This window comes from Copadichromis virginalis, linkage group LG7 (genome assembly GCF_057382275.1).
Source record: "Copadichromis virginalis isolate Kocher_CV1m ecotype Utaka linkage group LG7, C_Virginalis_male_GT1.1, whole genome shotgun sequence".
Lineage (NCBI taxonomy): Eukaryota > Metazoa > Chordata > Actinopteri > Cichliformes > Cichlidae > Copadichromis > Copadichromis virginalis.
The window spans coordinates 5,342,389-5,362,318 of NC_140624.1; the positions used below are offsets into that span (position 1 = coordinate 5,342,389).

The 19,930-nt window shown below is 40.8% G+C and overlaps 1 protein-coding gene across 2 annotated transcripts in view; it reads left to right on the forward strand.

Annotated features, from left to right (window-relative positions):
- Positions 1-19,930, forward strand: part of abcc8 (ATP-binding cassette, sub-family C (CFTR/MRP), member 8) — a 71,958-nt gene that overhangs the window by 459 nt on the left and 51,569 nt on the right. The window contains exons 1-8 of one of the 2 annotated variants that reach the window (XM_085461337.1): positions 2,278-2,742; positions 2,863-3,025; positions 6,059-6,200; positions 9,059-9,180; positions 10,453-10,619; positions 13,828-14,070; positions 18,171-18,359; positions 19,219-19,383. In XM_085461337.1, the coding sequence (XP_085317463.1) occupies positions 2,878-3,025; positions 6,059-6,200; positions 9,059-9,180; positions 10,453-10,619; positions 13,828-14,070; positions 18,171-18,359; positions 19,219-19,383 (1,176 nt within the window). In that variant the 5' untranslated portion in view covers positions 2,278-2,742; positions 2,863-2,877. Of the gene's footprint in view, positions 1-2,277; positions 2,743-2,862; positions 3,026-6,058; positions 6,201-9,058; positions 9,181-10,452; positions 10,620-13,827; positions 14,071-18,170; positions 18,360-19,218; positions 19,384-19,930 lie in introns of those variants that run through there. The other variant, XM_085461335.1, reaches the window with a different exon arrangement.

Sequence of the window (19,930 nt, forward strand, 5' to 3'; positions counted from 1 at the left end):
GGTCGAAAATACACAAAAGACACACGTAATTTGATTTAATTGCACGCAGCATTTTACAGATATGAGCTCTCTCCAGATTAAGGCCTATCCAGTGATGATACAAGTCATTTCAGTTCATATTTAGTCAGTGAATCCCCGTGTGCGCTGTAATTGGTTCATCCATCACCGAGGCTTATTTCTGGAGGCGAGTTCTGAGAGTTTAAACTATTGAGTGTGCTGATTTCTCAACAGGGCCATTGCACCGAGTGTGGTAACAAATTGTCACAGGCAGATGGGGAGCATTTCACAAAAACAAGTACCTCCCCTTCCTCTTTCTCTCATAGGTGAGAAAAATGCCTAGAAAGTAGATGTACACGGATGCTACAATGCAATGCATGAGTCACTGGTCACCCCTTACCCTTACTTTACACCCACAGACATAATCATCACACTACTTCAGCCAACACATAGTCAAACCTTGTTTTCAGTTAAGCCACTGTCGTTTGGTTGGCATCAATCTGTATTTGGGGTTTTATGACGTAACAGTGGCTCAGTGTCTATTTTGAGGCCGGTCTGATATTTTAGGATTTCTTTTAGGATCTATTGTTCTCCCTTTGTGTTGTGAGTTTGCTAAGATGATGTTGACTGCTGCTCTGTCTAGTCATTTTCTCTGTCCTCACCCACTCCAATGCTTCAACCCTCCCCAGGCTATACAGTGATGACCATCTCTGATGTAGGGCATCACAGAACGAAAGTATAATAATAGCCTAGGGGCAGTGTAATATAAAGAAGGAATCTTTAATTGAAGCCTGATGCTGGTAGTAGAAACAAAACAACACAAAACAAGTAACCCCCAACAGACTTAACAATATGTATTCTGTTCTGTTTAACTGGACTTGGTCCTATAACCCTATTTTTCCTTTATTTTTAAACAAAATGATAGAGCTAATATCTACTAAGATATTTGACGTGTGCAGGAAGTGATTAGGTAGGGCTGCAGCTGACCCAAACATCATATGAAATCAAAAACCAACTGGAATATCATTTTACAGCTATGCCTGGTGTCCCTTTCCTACTTCCCATATATCTCAGTGCTTAAAGTGTAACTAGAAGCACTACAGCATATGGGGCCAACCTGAACCTTACTGTTTCTTGCATTTTGGACACATTTATGGCTTTACAATCATAATCCACTTATTTATTTTCTACATATTAAGTGTATATAAGTATCAGTCAAATTAGAATAATTCTGTTCTGCTGGGATTGAATAAATGCAAGCTTGCAAAAGCATTGCATCCTGTTTTATGGTATCAGTGCTTGCAGAAAGCTGTGCACTGTAATGAACATTTGCAAAAGTAAATACTACCTTGCTTTTAAATAGATAGCTGGAATTTAATGTCTATATCTCGAGATGCCTTAAGTACAGGACAACATGTTCGGCGAAGCTTGCAAGTCAGTTCAAAGAGGAAACTCGAGCTGTACTGTGTCACGCACATTTACATGCCCCGCTCTCCTCACGTCACATACCAAACACACCCTCCAATTTGGCGGCCTCTTTAAAGCTTTCCCATCTCTCGCTCTGATATGTCTTTTTTAACCTCTCCTCATTTCAAACATGAGTTCTCAGCCTGAACCTACAGTAAGTTGTATTTTTTCTCATATTAAATGTACATTGCTGTTGTTATACCACAGTCTGAGTCCGTGTACGTGAATCGGCTGACAAGTGTCTGTGTAAACAACAAAACACTTGTGTAAACTGCTCATTACGGTTAAGCTTAGCTCCTTGCTGCAACGATGTAAAAGGTCATCAGCCATGGATTACATTGAATGTAAATCATTTTAAATGCTAAGAAAAGGCCATCGGTCTATCCTGGTCGACAGATGGATTATTGAAATCTGCTCCCATGTGGGTCTTTGCTGATCCTGCTCTACAAGCAGGCTGCTACTGGCTGCAGTGGGATTTCTCTCTGCAGGACCATACACATAATGCATCCACGCCAGGAATTCATAAATATTTGATGCTATCGTTCCTCATGTGTTGAGCCTGGTTATTCCGTTATTGTGTTTGTTTTTTAATTTTTTATCATTTTGATAAAAATTGTGTTTTAGAATTATGTAAGCCCTGAGAACATGTTTTTGAGATTTAGATTTTATGCGCTTGCTCATGCTTCACACGTACTTCTGTATGACGTTTGCACTGTTCATCCACTAGCTGTATCCCAGTGTCTCGCTCTTCATCATTCACTGTTCCCTTCCACCCTCCCCCTCCTACCTTTAGTTTCTCTCCAGCTCGTCTGCACACTCTGCCCCTTCTGCGCTCCTCTCCCAAGGTCGACTTTGAGCTCTCGATTGCAAAGAGACAGGAATAGCAGGTGGACTGCAGAATGCTGTCGCTGCTCGATCAGTGTGTGTGTGTGTGCGTTTATGAGGAATGCGAACATGTCTGAATGTATTCCAGTGGAGCTGTGCAGCTCTGTGCACAAGTGAAGCTTCAGCCTTAGAGGATGTCTGCAGACTGCGGATGGACGAGCTGCAGATGCTTTTCACCGGCATGGCCAGAAAAGCTGCTTAAACTATCACAGAGGAGAGGGAGCTGCCGCCGCTGCTGCTACTGCCACTGCTGCGCTGGACTGTGACTGTCCCTGACCTCTTCCTCCCTCCTCCTCTGTCTCCTCTCTTTCACTCGAGCTGATATTTGGGAGCTGGATTAGAGAGGGAACAGGAAGGAAGACACCTTGGGAATTACCGGGATCCACTGCAGACGTCAGTGTTTCCTTTTGAAAAGACGACATGCTCTGAGAACCTCTTCTTCTAAATCTCTCCGTCTGTGTCTCCTGTCCTCCCCTCATCCTCTCCTCCTCCTCCTCCTCCTGTTCCCGGCAGAGTCCCGGTTCCACCATGTCCTTGGCATTCTGTGGAAACGAGAATAACTCGATGGCCTACAACGTGGATGGAGGGGTTCTGAACAACGGCTGTTTCCTGGATGCGCTCAATGTGGTCCCACATGTTTTTGTCCTCTTCATCACCTTCCCCATCCTCTTCATCGGTGAGTGTCAATGAAGTGAGATCCTCCTTTTCACTGCACAGTTTTACCTGCCTTGACTTCCACACGTGCTCAGATAACGTGTCAGCACAAGTCAGCATGATGGGCTTCGATATATTTTCTGTCTTTCTCACATTCCTCTTAATCAGCTTGTTTTATTCTGCATGCGGTTGATGAACTATTGCATGATGTATTCAGTGAGTGCTCCACTTGCTTTATAGAGTCTGTTCATTTCAGTATACTCAACCTTTATGCCACCGACGAGTGGTTTTGAGTGCGCATTTCATTCTCCGATTTATAACACCCACAAATATCTGCAGGTGTATGGTTTAGCCAGTTATGGAAGGCTGAGCCTCTTCAGTGACACAACACGAGGACATAATTACTGAGCTGCAAGCATTTTTCTGAGCAAATTAACGTCTTTCGATAAAATGCAGGCAAACAGATGATGGCATTAGGTTGCACCTTGTTTGCCCTCCTATCTGGCCGCTGGTCATTTCTGTTAGAGTCATCAGCAGCGTGTAATGGATCAGCACTACATGTACGTTTTGCTGCTACAGTCACACATGCTCCAGCGCTGTCATCTGACCTTTCACATGGGTGTGTGTGTAATGTGTGTGCCCTTTTAGTGCCCTCCTTTTCATTTTTCAAAAGCAAGACACCACTCTATAAGTGCTCACTATTCATTGTGGAACAAAGTGGAAGAAGATGCAAAATGTAACTTTTACACTATTTTCCCCATTATTATCTGGACAATAATAGTGTAATTAAACAGTTTGTGCTTCTACTTTAGAAATATTCCAGTCATCTCTCACATTTAAAACACTGTTTCTCCATATATCAATATTGTTGCTTTTCCTAATTAAAGAATCCCGATACTTTCTCTATCTGCAGATATCTCTATAAATGTTTCTCTTTGTCTTTCCTTTAACTTGAAGACAAAAACACTCACTGATAAGGCACTAAGGGGCTCTATAAGTCCACTGTTAGATGATAACAGGCTGCAAGCTGCAGGGGGTTTTCTCTCTCTCCTGTCACACTGAGCTGATGTGCTCTCGCTAACAACTTTGCCACCAAACACAAACCTCAGGGGTGTGAAATGTTTTCTGTTTATCTTGATTCACTTGATAAAACCTCTTAAGCATCCTGTGATGTGCATTGCCCTTGAGAGAGTCAGCTCATTATTTTCACCATGTCACATCAAGGCTAAGAGAGGATATTGGGGATACATGCACCACAACACCATCGCTGACTTGAATGAATCCTTATTACCTGCTGTTGGCTGTAGGAAATCCATGTAATTATAATTAATGCACAGTTCGATGCAATGCATACTTTTATTATATATCTGCAATGCTATCACTTAATATGTGGCTTATTTACCCTAGTGCCAAATTATTTGAGTAAATATTATGGTGCTGACTTTAATGATGCTTTTCAGTACTTGAGCCGAGAGTGTGCGTCAAAAAGAGTTAGAGGAAGTGATGGAGTACATGCCAGCCTGTGCCAGCACTTCTCACTGAGAAAAACTGTTAAGGTGCCAAGAAGTGAGGAGTGATTCACAGAATTTCATCAGTAGAGATGAGTTTTATGACAGCAAAATCAAATCTGAAATATAAATTGCACTTTGATTATCAGTTGTTGTTTTACAAGCCAAGCTCTATTGTATTACAGGGCAAACTGAGACCAACATCTGTCTAAGAGGAAATTAATGGAGAAGGAGGTTTGAGCAATAAATAATTGACTTAAGGATCTCAGGCAAGCAGCCATCTAACCACATCTATTGGCTCCTTGCCTGCAGAGAGTCAAACAATCAAAGTGATAATAACACAACTTTCCTGCTGTACTCTAGCAGCCTGGTATTTTCTCCCAGCAGAGCCATCTTTCTATTTTCCCTTCTGTAAGTTATTCACCATGCTTGAGCATGCCAGCTCTTTATCATGGAGCTCATGATGTACAACACATTCATTCAAGACTGCTCACAAGTTTATTTTCCTAGTGGAGACTCCCATAGAAAAATGGCTTTTGTCATCTTGCTCTGTGCTAATGTTCTTTCCCCCTGTGCATAAAAAAGATACGTCTTGGTTATATACGAGATCAAGGCCCTCAGGCACCACTGCATTAAAAAAGTCAGGGTTTTGTCATGGAAATCACTGCATGGGCTCCAGAACACTTGCACAAATCACCGTCTGTGAACACAGTGCACCGTACCATCCACAAACGCAAGTTAGGTTCTTCTTCTGTAGATCTTTATGTGTGAACATGATCCAGAAACGCTTCTTTCTTCTCTTCATCTCATTTAAAATTGTCACGATCTGGTACAGGGATTCAAACGCAGAGCGGTAAGGTATCTCCAAGGTGTAGTTTATTTACAGTGCCAGTGCAATATATGTACAGTGAAGGGATCCAAAACTCCGGGGGAATCACAGGGTAACTCGCTCACGTCTTCTTCGCTCACACTCACACACGTTCCCGCAGCAGGGAGGTCGCAGGTCCCGGGGGGGGGGATGTTAGGGGTACAATCATCCAGCGACGAGAGGATCTGTGTTCCAGCCTCAAATAGTGCTCCCGGTGATGATGGGTGAGTGTTGTCAGGTGTGTGTGTGGGCCAAGGGCAGGAGCCCACAGTGAGCTCCGCCCAGGCAGAGAGGGAGAGAACAGAAACAGCAATTGTAGCCTTGTGGGGCCGACCGGGCAGGCACGGAGACCATGACAAAAATGAACTGAAGCAAAATAGAAAACTGCTCTGTGGTCAGGAAATCAAAATTAGATTTTTTCTTTTCAAAAACATGGATGCCATAACCTGATGGTATGCATTAGAGCGTATGGAATTGGTAGCTTGGACATCTGCAAAGGCACCATCAATGCTGAAAAGTATATACAGGGTTTAGAGTGACATGTTTTCTCAGTTTAAACATTTGATAGAGTCTCTGTCTTCTACTGTGAGTAAAATGGTTCTTTTTTGGCCTTTTTGTATTTAAAGTGAAATGACCCTGTTGCTTTTCAATCACTTTCATTTCCTGGTTCATGTTTGAGGTTGGGGCAGCCAGAGTTCAAAGGTCCACATCCACCACAGCACCTGGCTTCACTTTCCTGGACACAACCTGCGATGGCTCCTCACCTTCATCCTGCTCTTCATCCTCGTCTGTGAGATTGCAGAGGGCATTGTCTCAGATGGGTATGTTTGGCATTTTAATAACACAACACTGCAGCCTCATGATGATCTCAGTCATTATGAGGTGATGTTTGTTATGTCATGACACTAGTGAGAATGTTCATTTTTATATGCTTTTGTTTAGTTTAAATGTATAGTATAGTAAAATGTATTTTGTGTATTATCAGTATGATTTTTGTGTGACACAATTCAATTTTTCCGCCATTATTCAATTATGTAATTATGCAATCCAGGAAGGATTGCAGTTGTTGATTGTTCAAATTGTTGATTGCTTGCTTTCTACTTATACAGTAGTGAAGCAGAGTACACAGCAAATCCAGCATGTCCAAATTAACACTGTCGGATTTGATTTCAACACTATTAAAGTGTCTATATGGGTCCACACCAGAGAGTGTTAATTTAACTCTTTTTGGAGAGTTGGTATGTTAACTCTGATTTAGTGTTAAACACCAAATCTGTCTGGAGTTGATAATTTAACACTTGGTGTTAAGAGTTTATATATTAACTCTCAAAGAGTATTTTAGTTTAACTACGTAAGAGTTATCTTCTAATTCATTCTAAAAAGCAGGAATTTTACTGTTCTGAACTTCTAGAAATTTCTTTTGGAAATAAACATTTACTAAAAAGATGCAATGGTTTTTGAAAAACATTTATTCTGAACTGTGCACCACAATTTCAAAACATTTTCTGAAAGATGTAACAGTGTACATGTTCTCACTTTCATTAGAATTTTGTTTATCAAAAGGTCTGACATAGGTGAGCTGGTAAATGCAAATAACAGCATTCTCAACACTTATTTCTTCAATACAATATGCATGTCCTTCATTCATCCCTTTGTGGAACTTCAACGCACTTCTGCTCTCCCCCATATTCCATCTTCACAAGCATATCCTGTGCGGAGATCGAATAAAAATTAGTTGACACTAATTAATGGCACAAATAATCCAGTAAACAATTGCAGCACAGTAAAAAAAAAAGGAATCCTCTTTGAGCCAGGTAATACTGAACTAAATGTAAAACTTTTTCATTTTTACCTAAACCGTGTGCACAAAACTCTAGAGGGATCTATGCTAACGTAGAATCCAGTCAGGACGTCAGCTACTGCTGTTTGCTCGTTTTTTTTTATTATGGGCGATCGTTTTCAGGCTTCAAGTAGCACCATTATACCAACATTTCACATTCTAGACATTGTTTTAGGTGTATTTGACCAAAAGTTTGACTGAAAATTCACATGCAAGCTTTTTTTCAAGGCTGTGGTATTTGCCCGCAAACAATACCTTTCAGCTAGCTAAAACAGAATATTATGCTATCAGCGAGCAACATGGCTAATGCCTTTCACACAGCTTTGTCTCAACTCCAAAGAGCCACAGAAGTAAAAGCTCATAATAATAATTGAAACAATCTTTGAAAAAATGACTTACCAAGCATGGCAAACAACTCAAATATGTAGAGCAAAATGTTCTGAAACGGCTTCACTTCAGCTTCGATTGGAGCCGTGCTGGGGGCGGAGTCTGTGAATTTACTCTGTTGGTGTCATAGCCCCTGTAGGAGTTCAGAGTTAAGAGGTCAAGAGTTAATGTTTCCATTGTAACACCTCCAGATTTGACAGAGAAACACTCATTTTTAACACTCGATTTTAACTACTATCATTTTACACCTCAGAGTTACATTAAAAGAATGTGACTCTACTTAGAGTAAAATTAACTCTACTTTTGCAAGAAGACTATTAACACCAAAAAATTTAACACTTTTGAATTTGCTGTGTAGATTTTATTGCTAAACAACTTTTAGTTAAGAATATGAAGACAAAGAACAAAATGCGGCGTGAAATAAAAGCTTAAAGCTAGTCAAAGCTAACAGTGAGGAAGTGGAGGTTGTGATCTGACAGTTATCAGTTTGCAAGCTAAAAAAAAGTTCATGATATGATTTACTTTTTTGGATTTATTTATTTACTGTACACAGAAATAAGGACACTACCACAGCAGGAATAAGAGGAGTTGACATAACGCAAAAGCTGGCAAGGCAAAGAGAAGATGCAGTGGAGCAAGAAAAAAGAAGAACAAAGCACAGGCTCTTTTCAAAGCAGCCATTTTAATATGAAAAATACATGTTACATGTAACGTTAGAAAAGACACAGAGCCCTCATTAATGTGCTGCTGTGAAAAGTTTTTTTTTTTTTATTACTAAAATCCATGTCCGTGACTACAAACAGGAAACTGTAGGAATTAATAGCATACTGAAGTGGGTTTGTAAAAAAAATGGAAAAAGTCTAATGCAGACAAAAGGATGCTACTTAGCATAATGGAGCCTGCTAGCATTCACCACCAGCCAACACAATACAGACAAAGCCACTGAGAGGCAAATGTTAATATTTGCCAACTGAAAGCACGTCAGTGAGCTTTACCCTGGACTCCAATAAGCATGTCTGTAGACTATGAGAGGAAGCCAGAGTACCCACAGACAACCCATGCAGGCACAGGCAAAACATATAAACTTCTCACACTAAGGCTTCAGCTGGCAAATGGATTCAAACCCATGACCTGCTGTGAGATGACAGTACTGCCTCCATTTCCTGGATAATCTCATGAAATGACTCACAGGGCTATATCAGAATCCAAACTGCTCATGTTTAGGTCTCGTTATCTAATTCGTCTCTATGTGTATCCTGTTGTTGTCTAATTTAGTTTACCAGGCTCTAGATTAGTTGTGGAGATTGGGGTGGTTAGCCCTATGAGGTAAAGAGAAATTTGGCTAATTTACTTGCTTAATGAGACATCTGTCAAAATGCATAATGATAATAATTATTATTTTATTGTTATCAGCCTAACCTGTTTCTTTCTCTATCTGATGTTTATTTGCAGGTTCAGTCAGTCCCTCCATCTTCACCTGTACATGCCTGCAGCTCTGGCCTTCATGGCTGGCATCACCTCTATTGTCTACTATCATAACATTGAGACCTCCAACTTTCCCAAACTACTGTTAGGTATCGTCTGTTTATTCTTTTTTTCATTTTCCTGAGAGAGACAACTTTACCTTTACTGTCAGCCTCACCCTGGGATATACTGCTTAGCATATTCATTCGTAGAACTGAGATTAAGTGAATGCAATACGATTTGTGATCATGGCTTGTGAAGCTAGCATTAGCTTTGTACTTACTTGAATGTCTGATAAAGAATGGCAACTGATTATTGATTTACTACACTCTACGGGATTACATTACATTACATAACAGAGCAGCAGGGTCAGTGTTGTCATTTGCAGATGACTGGTTCATTACTTTCAGATAATGATGCAGGGCAGTGTCATCGAGGGGGATTGTTCTCTGTGCAGATATTAATTATGCATTTAAATTAATATAAAGTGAAAGCGCTGCACAGTTTGCACAGCAGACAAGCATCTCCATGGCAAATATATTTAGTTTTTTTGTTATGAAATGATCAGTGTTTTCAGTTCCTCTAGTTCGTGATAGTTATTGATAAATAGGGCAGTGTCATGCTTCACCTTTGTCCATTAGTTTTCCACATGTGATGTTTGCTTGTGGAACAATCACACTACAGTTTTCCCTTCCTTCTCAGGCATCATTAACTCATCTGTGTGCAGCTCCTGGTGCTTTATTCAATGCTCCCATTGAGTCACTCAGCTTCCCTGGCTGTAAGGTTTCCATTTCACAGCCAGACAGAAATTCATCTTCTAAAGAGAGCCTTGGGTGTTGACTTTTATGCTAGAGATATTCTTCATTATAAAGAAGATAAAAAAATCTCAGTGGTTTTGCTATTGGCCAGCAGTGTAACCTTTGTGTAGAAACAAGAATCCGTTATCGTCTCATATCGTCTGGACTGACGTGATGTAGCTCCATCAAAAATCACAATGGAACAAAGACAACAGATTTAGCTTCTGTTTCCTGAATTCGACGTCTGCTAGAAACACAGTGCAATGGAAACGGAGGAAAGAAACAAGAAGAAAAAACTCATATCTTAACTGTTCTCTTACGCAGCTGAAACATGAGATTGAATGGTGTCTCCACATTTTAAATAAATTATAACACGAGTTGAACCATGGACACAGTTATATGAAATGTATCCCAGCCTGTAACAAAATACACCTATTGCACAAATTGAGTTTCAGAGAGAACGATGTCATTTTGATGACACTTTTTCATTTAGACTGAAATATAAGTTTGCGGTCAAGTTATTTATCGTTTCTGGCTTATCTGGTAATTCACTGTGTGACTCTGATCCCTGCTAAATCCCTTTAGCCCTGCTGATCTACTGGGTGCTGGCCTTCATCATGAAGACCATCAAGTTTGCCAAGTACACCGAGCATGGCATCGGCCCCAGGCAGCTACGCTACTGCATCACAGGACTGCTAGTGCTGCTGTATGGACTCCTACTAACTGTAGAGATCAACGTGATCCTCGGCAGGGTAAGTGTGTACATTTGTGTCTTTGTCCACTGTTGTGTGTGCAGGTATAACACATAAGCTACTGAGAGTGACGTAAGATCATTCAGATGCAGTGGTACTACTTTTTGTTAAGCTCTTAAAATGGTAATAATTACACTGGAGCATGTGACGGTGGTTATGAACCTTCACTGGCTTTCATTCGAATGCAAGTAAACATGCCATTTATCTTAAACTGCATATTTATGAAAAACAAAAAATAATCTCCAGATTTTAAAGCCAGGCTGGCCAGCAACAGTGACAATACAGCAGCTGCATTTAAAGACAATGATGTGACATTTCCTTTCAGCCTTGCTTGCGATTTTGCTGAGGCCATTTACAGTATCCCCTGCAGCTGGGGAGCATTTTATTCCCCATGGTTCAGTTTTATGAATCAGATGATTAAAATGATGACAGCTCCAACCGCATACGATGTTTTTGAGAATTTTTAATCAATTGTGGAAACTCTGTGAGCCTGAGAAGAGAGCTTTATTTTTAATACATCATTATAATGTAAAATCCATGAAGGTCATGGTCATTTTTGGACTTTTCATGATTTATTTGAACTGACTGCAATACTGTACATCGTTAATCATTAAAAAATGAGAACAATGTTCAGATGTTTGAATTTAGTTTTGATTTCTGTAATCTATACCAGGTCAAAAGTATTCATAGTCTCACATATATACATACACCTTCAATAATATTTGGTTAAATGTCCCTTAGGAAGTTGCACCTCACCCACATACTTTTGTTAGCCATCAGCAAGCTTCAGGCATAATTCAGGCTGCATATTTAGCCACTTGTTTAACCAGTTGGTCATGTTCATTTAAACTGGTTGCAGATGTGGCTTTTAAGCAAAGTCCACAAATTTTAATAGGATTAATGTTGAGGCTTTGGGAAGGCCTTTCCAGAATCTTAACGTTAGCCTGCTTTATCCGTTCCAAAGCTAGCTATGATGTGTGTTTGGAGTCATTGTCCTGTTGGAACACCACCTACGTCCGAGTTTTAACCATCTATCTGTTGATGTGGGTTGGGGTTAGTCGTTGTTCTTCATTATTCCATTCACATTATGTAATGTACCAACACCGCTGGCATGATGCTACCACTGTCATACTTGGCAGCTGGTACAGTTTTAAATGGTTTGAAAGCCTCACGATTAGGCCTCAAAACATACCTCTTGTCACTGTGGCCAATCTTTGTCTCATCTGATGATAAAGTTTTTCTCCAGAAGGCATTTGGCTCATCCATGAGGGCTGCTTCAACTTTCAGTTTTAGTTTGAATGTGTTGATTTTGGAGCAGGGGGTACTTTCTTGGTTAGCACCCTTGAAGACCATGGTTATGTGAAAATCACCTCACTCTGAATGCAGAAGCTGGTGTTTCAGTACCTTCCAGTTCATGGCAGGCTTAATGGTTTCTGGGTTATTCCTGAATATCCATCCATCCATCCATTTTCTTCCGCTTATCCGGGGCCGGGTCGCAGGGGCAGGAGCCCAAGCAGAGAAGTCCAGACCTCCCTCTCCCCATCCACCTCCTCTAGCTTACCCGGGGAAACACCAAGGCGTTCCCTGGCCAGCCAAGAGATATAATCTCTCCAGCGTGTCCTTGGTCTGCCCTGGGGCCTCCTCCCAGTAGGACATGCCTGGAAAACCTCACCCAGGAGGCGCCCAGGGGGCATCCTTGTCAGATGCCTGAACCACCTCACCTGGCCCCTTATCTCTAAGGGAGAGGCCAGCCACCCTTCAGAGGAAGCCCATTTCTGCCGCTTGTATTCGTGATCTCATTCTTTTGGTCACTATCCATAGCTCGTGACCATAGGTGAGGGTAGGGACGTAGATCGACAGGTAAATTGAGAGCTTCGCTTTTACGCTCAGCTCTCTCTTCACCACAACAGACAGGTACAGCGTCCGCATCACTGCAGCCGCTGCACCAATCCGTCTGTCGATCTGGCAAATTTCTTACATACAGTTATTTGAACTGATGATCTCAGAATCCTCAAATTAATTGACCCTTTGTGGTTTGCAGAAAAATAAATTCAAACTTATTGACCCAGTTCTTGTTTTTTAAGGTCATTAAAGACGTGTGCTGTACAACCAGTTCTGTTTGCTCCATCCTAATGTTAGCCTTTTCACCATTTTAGTGCAAACTTCTGATGATTCACATTGAACCCAAAGTAACACTGATAACTGTGCAGTTACACCAGCTTATCACCGATACAGAAGCATCCTGTTGGAACAGTGATCCAAACTTTTCAAGTCAAATGCAAAAGTTAAAAAAAAAAAAGGCATAAATATTTTTTTTTCTGAATGCAAAATTGATCCTTTCACTTTCATTTAAAGTATATCTAAAAGACACAAGATCCCCCTCACACGTGTGGTTCAGTGTGAGGCTTCATGCTGGTCTCTGATCACGTTTCTAGATGTATCTTATTAATATTCTATCGATGATTGTTCAGCTTTTGACATTTTCAGCCTTCTGACCCTTTCTGAGCATGGAGAAAATGTCAGAGCAGAGTGCTCTTTTCTTGTCTTTTTCCTCTGGACAATTCACAATGTGTTTGTCTCTGTTAACCTCTGCACTAAGCAAACACCTGTTACTAAATCACAGAGCCGTGGGCAAACAGCAGAGAAACAGATTCTCCCATCATCCGCTGCAATAATTTGGCCCGCTAGACCTCAGTTTCTTGAAGTGTCTTCATCTGCACTGTTAAAAGTGTGCAAACAGTTTATATTAATAATTGATGTGAACTTTCATGTTGAAGTAATAGAAAAGAAATCATTACATGCTTTCATTAAAAAGCTAATTTAGATTTTACTGGCTGACAAAATGAATAAACGATTGTTAAATCAAACCTTTCTAATTATTCATGCTCAGGATCTTGCTGAACATATTTTGCTGGGAATTCCATTTTATTCCATTTTTTTGTTGTGGTTAAAATAGAGCCTGATTTCAACTCTTAAACTTTACATTAGTCATAAATTTCCATATCAGACAGCCTGTACTACTACTACTATAATTAACCCCACTAATAAGAGTCTTTTCAGCTGACATATAATTATCATCTGCTGTGCACAGGTTAGTCGATATTTCTGTACATTTAAAGCCCAATCAGTGGTTTTTAGAGTTCACTCTTAGTTTTCAGGTAACTAGGGGGAATTGAACAGTTAATCAAAGCTCTTCTTTTTGTCACAGCGCTACATGTGTTTCGCCAATCCAACAGAGGTGAAGCCTCCCGAAGACCTTCAGGACCTCGGCGTTCGCTTCCTGCAGCCCTTCGTTAACTTGTTATCCAAAGCCACCTACTGGTGGATGAACACCTTCATTACCTCTGCTCACAAACGACCCATCGACCTCAAGGTCATTGGCAAACTGCCCATAGCAATGAGAGCACTCACAAACTATATAAAGCTTCGCAGGGCCTTTGAAGACCAAAAGGTTAGTATTAGTAGATCTTTGTGAACAGTAAGTGGGCTGAGGTTGTTGTCCAGTAAATAGTCAATGTGTGTGTCAAAAGCACATCTGCTTTCCTTGTATTTCCTTGTTTAAGCTGAATAAATGATTGCATATACAGGGAGTGCAGAATTATTAGGCAAGTTGTATTTTTGAGGAATAATTTTATTATTGAACAACAACCATGTTCTCAATGAACCCAAAAAACTCATTAATATCAAAGCTGAATGTTTTTGGAAGTAGTTTTTAGTTTGTTTTTAGTTTCTGCTATTTTAGGGGGATATCTGTGTGTGCAGGTGACTATTACTGTGCATAATTATTAGGCAACTTAACAAAAAACAAATATATACCCATTTCAATTATTTATTTTTACCAGTGAAACCAATATAACATCTCCACATTCACAAATATACATTTCTGACATTCAAAAACAAATCAGCGACCAATATAGCCACCTTTCTTTGCAAGGACACTCAAAAGCCTGCCATCCATGGATTCTGTCAGTGTTTTGATCTGTTCACCATCAACATTGCGTGCAGCAGCAACCACAGCCTCCCAGACACTGTTCAGAGAGGTGTACTATTTTCCCTCCTTGTAAATCTCACATTTGATGATGGACCACAGGTTCTCAATGGGGTCCAGATCAGGTGAACAAGGAGGCCATGTCATTAGTTTTTCTTCTTTTATACCCTTTCTTGCCAGCCACGCTGTGGAGTACTTGGACGCGTGTGATGGAGCATTGTCCTGCATGAAAATCATGTTTTTCTTGAAGGATGCAGACTTCTTCCTGTACCACTGCTTGATGAAGGTGTCTTCCAGAAACTGGCAGTAGGACTGGGAGTTGAGCTTGACTCCATCCTCAACCCGAAAAGGCCCCACAAGCTCATCTTTGATGATACCAGCCCAAACCAGTACTCCACCTCCACCTTGCTGGCGTCTGAGTCGGACTGGAGCTCTCTGCCCTTTACCAATCCAGCCACGGGCCCATCCATCTGGCCCATCAAGACTCACTCTCATTTCATCAGTCCATAAAACCTTAGAAAAATCAGTCTTGAGATATTTCTTGGCCCAGTCTTGACGGTTCAGCTTGTGTGTCTTGTTCAGTGGTGGTCGTCTTTCAGCCTTTCTTACCTTGGCCATGTCTCTGAGTATTGCACACCTTGTGCTTTTGGGCACTCCAGTGATGTTGCAGCTCTGAAATATGGCCAAACTGGTGGCAAGTGGCATCTTGGCGGCTGCACGCTTGACTTTTCTCAGTTCATGGGCAGTTATTTTGCGCCTTGGTTTTTCCACACGCTTCTTGCGACCCTGTTGGCTATTTTGAATGAAACGCTTGATTGTTCGATGATCACGCTTCAGAAGCTTTGCAATTTTGAGACTGCTGCATCCCTCTGCAAGATATCTCACTATTTTTGACTTTTCTGAGCCTGTCAAGTCCTTCTTTTGACCCGTTTTGCCAAAGGAAAGGACGTTGCCTAATAATTATGCACACCTGATATAGGGTGTTGATGTCATTAGACCACACCCCTTCTCATTACAGAGATGCACATCCCCTAATATGCTTAATTGGTAGTAGGCTTTCGAGCCTATACAGCTTGGAGTAAGACAACGTGCATGAAGAGGATGATGTGGACAAAATACTCATTTGCCTAATAATTCTGCACTCCCTTTATATCAGGCACTGATAACCAGCAAAGGTGAAATGCACAAATCTGTCTGTCCATGACTTTAATATGAATAATTCAGGGCCTACTTTAGCATATCCTGGACATAACTTTTGTCCATCACTGAAATTCACCCTCATATTTACACCTACAGTCAATTCAGAGTTAAACATTACTTCACTTAAGTCTGTGGCCTGTTGGGGCAAAGCAGTGCTTTCACAGAAATCCATCCCACACAGGCAAAGTTAGAACACAAACTCTCAACACTGTGTTTCTTTTTGATTATCAGGGGATCATCTTGGACGTTGAGCTCTGAGACACAAATAAGACTTTAAGTATTTCTGTGAGAAGTCAACATGTTGCTTATTCTCTTCATTTTGGCCCGTTTTTGCTGTGCTTTTTTAAAAAAAATGTTTCTGCCGGGTATGTTTGAATCAATGTCTTTCCTGCAGTGACTCATGGCTTGCTGAACTCTGGGACTAATAAACTTTATTTAGACATCATAGAGATGAGTACTTGACTAATGTAAACAGTGAATTGTCACACTGCCACGAGAATGTGTGTAGTGTATGTACACACGGTCAGGCTTATTCTCTATATCGTGCTTGTGTTTTATTTAGGATTTACCCCAGTTGTATACCATCCTCTCTACTGTTTTAGATATGTGCTGATTAAACCTTATTGTATTTATGGTATTTATGGTGGTGATATATTAGATTGCATTTTTGCATACTATAAGGGCTTTCTAGTACTTTTTCATCTCCATATATGTAAATGAGGAAAGGCATAAAAGCACCTTGCTGGCTTTGACTTTCTGTGTTGGGCTTGCTTCACATCCCTGCATTTTTGAAGGTTTCCTCCTGGTATACGTCCATTTGCATAAGCCAGTTTTAAATGGATGTAATAACATTTTTATTTGCTGCTTATTAAAAAAGAAGAAGAAAAACTTTCTCTAATAAAATGTAATATTTGAACTCTTTCAATTCCTCTTTCTTTAGCAGAATCGATAGATGAGTTAGTTCTTAATATGGCTCCCAGAAAGATTCCATGTGTTTTAAAATTATATTATGATGTGTGTTTGGTATTTTCATTTGAGACTTTTATGTGGTGAACACAGCTTATGTCCCGTTCTCTTCTTCTCTGGTCTTCTAGTCTCGCTAATGTCAGTCCAAGCTGTCTCTCTTTCCTCTTTCCCTCTCTGTCTCTCTGTCCATCTCACTTCTGGAGCACGTGTCAGGGGTCAGATGTGAAGGGCGTCCTCTGTAGGGTCATTGTTTTCCAGTGTTTGGAAGGTCACGCTCAACGTCACGTCTGCATGTGCGTCCAGTGTGAACGCAACCCCACTTCCTTCCGGCAGGAGCAGAGGATGAGAGAGACTGAGGGATCCCAGTGGAGCGCTGGGGAAGGGTGGTGGTGGGGCATTTAGAGGAGGGCCTGGAGGCGCCAGGTCATTCCCATTCTACTGTGAACGAGGCAACATCCTGACCCCTGTGGGGGTGAAAGCACTACACTTCATGGGAAGCTAGTTACAGTGTGAGTGTGTGAGAACGAAACATCCTCCTTCCTAGTTGTTTGAACTTGAGGTAGGAAGAAAGGATGTGTGTGTGTGTGTGTATGTGTGTGCAAACACTGATGTTTAATATGAGCTTGAATTGAAAGATAGAGGCACATGACCAGGGTCACGTTTGTTCTCACAGTTCTGAGAATGACTTAGAGATGGTCACAGAGATGCGCACACACAGTGAAAATGTCCTGGGACTGTTTACTGCACCGTAGCAGTCCAGATGTTTTCCTGTCATCGTACTAACTGACTCACTGAGCCATGCTCTTGTGTTGTTTTAGGAAATTCATAAAATTGTATATAAATAAATATAAATTAACAGCAATACCTTCTCCAGTCAGTCTTGGAATCTCTGTTTTTGTGTCCCTGACATGGTGCTCCAGCTTCATTACCCTCAGAGGAGTTATGTAGGCTTTTCATGTGATGCAGTGTGAAACTTGCCATTAATCATGCTATCCTATGCAGCAACGAGGTGGATGGGAGCCTTGAACCTGACCTCATTTTAAAGGTTTCTGTTGCAGTGCTGTGATCTAATGGTGTTGACTCAGCTTTTATGTTCAAGCAGTTATTTCCTTTTGCTATGTTAGCCAGCTTTTATGCTCAAATCTCTTTGCCTTTTGTTGTGCTGCTAGTTCAACAACACAGATAAATGGCACTTCTCTTCAAAGACGTAATCTTCATCATGCTAACAAAATACTCTGATTACTGTTTGTAATTTAGACTTTCAATAAAAAAAAGCCACACTTGTTATTGTGCCCTGGCAGATTAGCTGTATTTGACAAAGAATATTTAAAAAGTGGCTTATTTGTCTTCATGCTAATATTTTTCTACATCTGGCCCTTCTTTTTATTACCCTCAAGAGGCCTCAGGGCATAGCACCGCAAAGTCCAAAGTGGATCTGGCAAGCCCTGAGAAAAGCATTTGGCAGACCTCTCATCCTCAGCATCACGTTCCGCTTCCTGGCCGACCTGCTGGGCTTTGTCGGTCCTCTCTGCATCTCTGGCATAGTCCACCACATCAGCAAAGACAATCGCACCATTCAGCCACCGGTGAGGCCATGCACACAGCACAACATAACATAAAAAATATTGTTATTAGCAAGTACGGATGCTGAATTTTTACTAGTCCGACATTTAAATACGTTTTATTGCATTTGTTCAGGTAATGAGAGCAGCTTTAGGCATAACAGAGACATTACATAGCTTCCTCTGGCCTCTCAAAGGTTATGATGCCCTGTCTCCCCTGCACACCTGCCTGATGGTGCTCTAATTTAAACTTCGTCAAATATTTATGCGACTTATTGCTTTAGAAGTTGTCTCTGGTCGGGTGTCTTTCTGTAAGAATAACTCTTCAATTATTTGTTTGAAAGTCAAGTCCAATGCAGGGAACGGTAAGAAAAAATAGACTTACAGTAAGAAGCACTCAGTAAATATTCTTGTCTGCAGGGCAACAAGCTGAAAAATAGTGACAATTTCAGCCAATGAGTATCGAGAGAGCAAAACAAGGGAAAGTTACAAGGATGAGTTGCCATGGAGTGCAGACATATTTCTAATCAATAATTTGTAATTCCCTCTGGGAGAACGATTACTTTGTTATGCAGGATTCATAAATTTTTGAGAGAGATACCGTGTCCCTGTTCTTCTTGGGTTTCCAGCCTACACCCACATATCAGCTGTGCGTTTCACTCCAAAGCCTCTGTTTCATTTCAGTTTAATTGAGTTTCATGCACAATATTAAAGCTTGCTCTGAAATGGAGGTAATATGTTTTAAATGGATGATGTTTTCCTCAAATTTTGAAGTGATGAACGGGAACATTTGTAGCTGAAATTAAAAATCCAGGGCAGTTCAGCCTATATTCCTAACAACTGTTCCTGCTTGTCTAACATCTCCCTGTGTCTGCACTTCCAGATAAAGCTGCTTGGGATCTATTTCATTTCCTCCAAGGAGTTTCTGGAGAACGCATACGTGTTGGCTGTGCTGCTCTTCTTCGCCCTACTCCTGCAGAGGACTTTCCTCCAGGCCTCTTACTATGTGGCTATTGAAACAGGCATCAACCTGCGTGGAGCCATACAGGTACACTGCACTGATCTGTTCTCTAAGGAAACTTTCTTTATGAGACGTTTAAAGATCTTTTATTGGAAAACTGAAGTCTGATAAACTCAGTGGCACCCAGTAAAAGGACTAAACACAGAAACTACTGTCTATTTTATCCTTTGCTTACATTTTCATTTTAAAGCAATAAAATCCACAGATTTGGGTGTCTGGAGATGATAATGCTGCAACAAGAGGCAGTTTGCTGTTAATGAGTGAATACTTAATTGCCAAAAAGAAACATTAAAGCATTTTTTAATTGTAAATAATTACAAAAAAAGCTCAGTGAAGATTTTGCAATGCCATAAATGATAAATTAAATAAAGACCAGGTTTTATTAAGACATATACACTCACTGGACACTATTAGGTACACCTTGCTAGTACTGGGTTGTTATTATTCAATTCACTTCATGGCATAGAGTCAACAAGCTGCAGGAAACATTCTTCAGACATCTTGCTCCATATTGACACAATAACATCACACAGTTGCTGCAGATTTATTGTAAGCACATCCCAAAGGTGCGCAG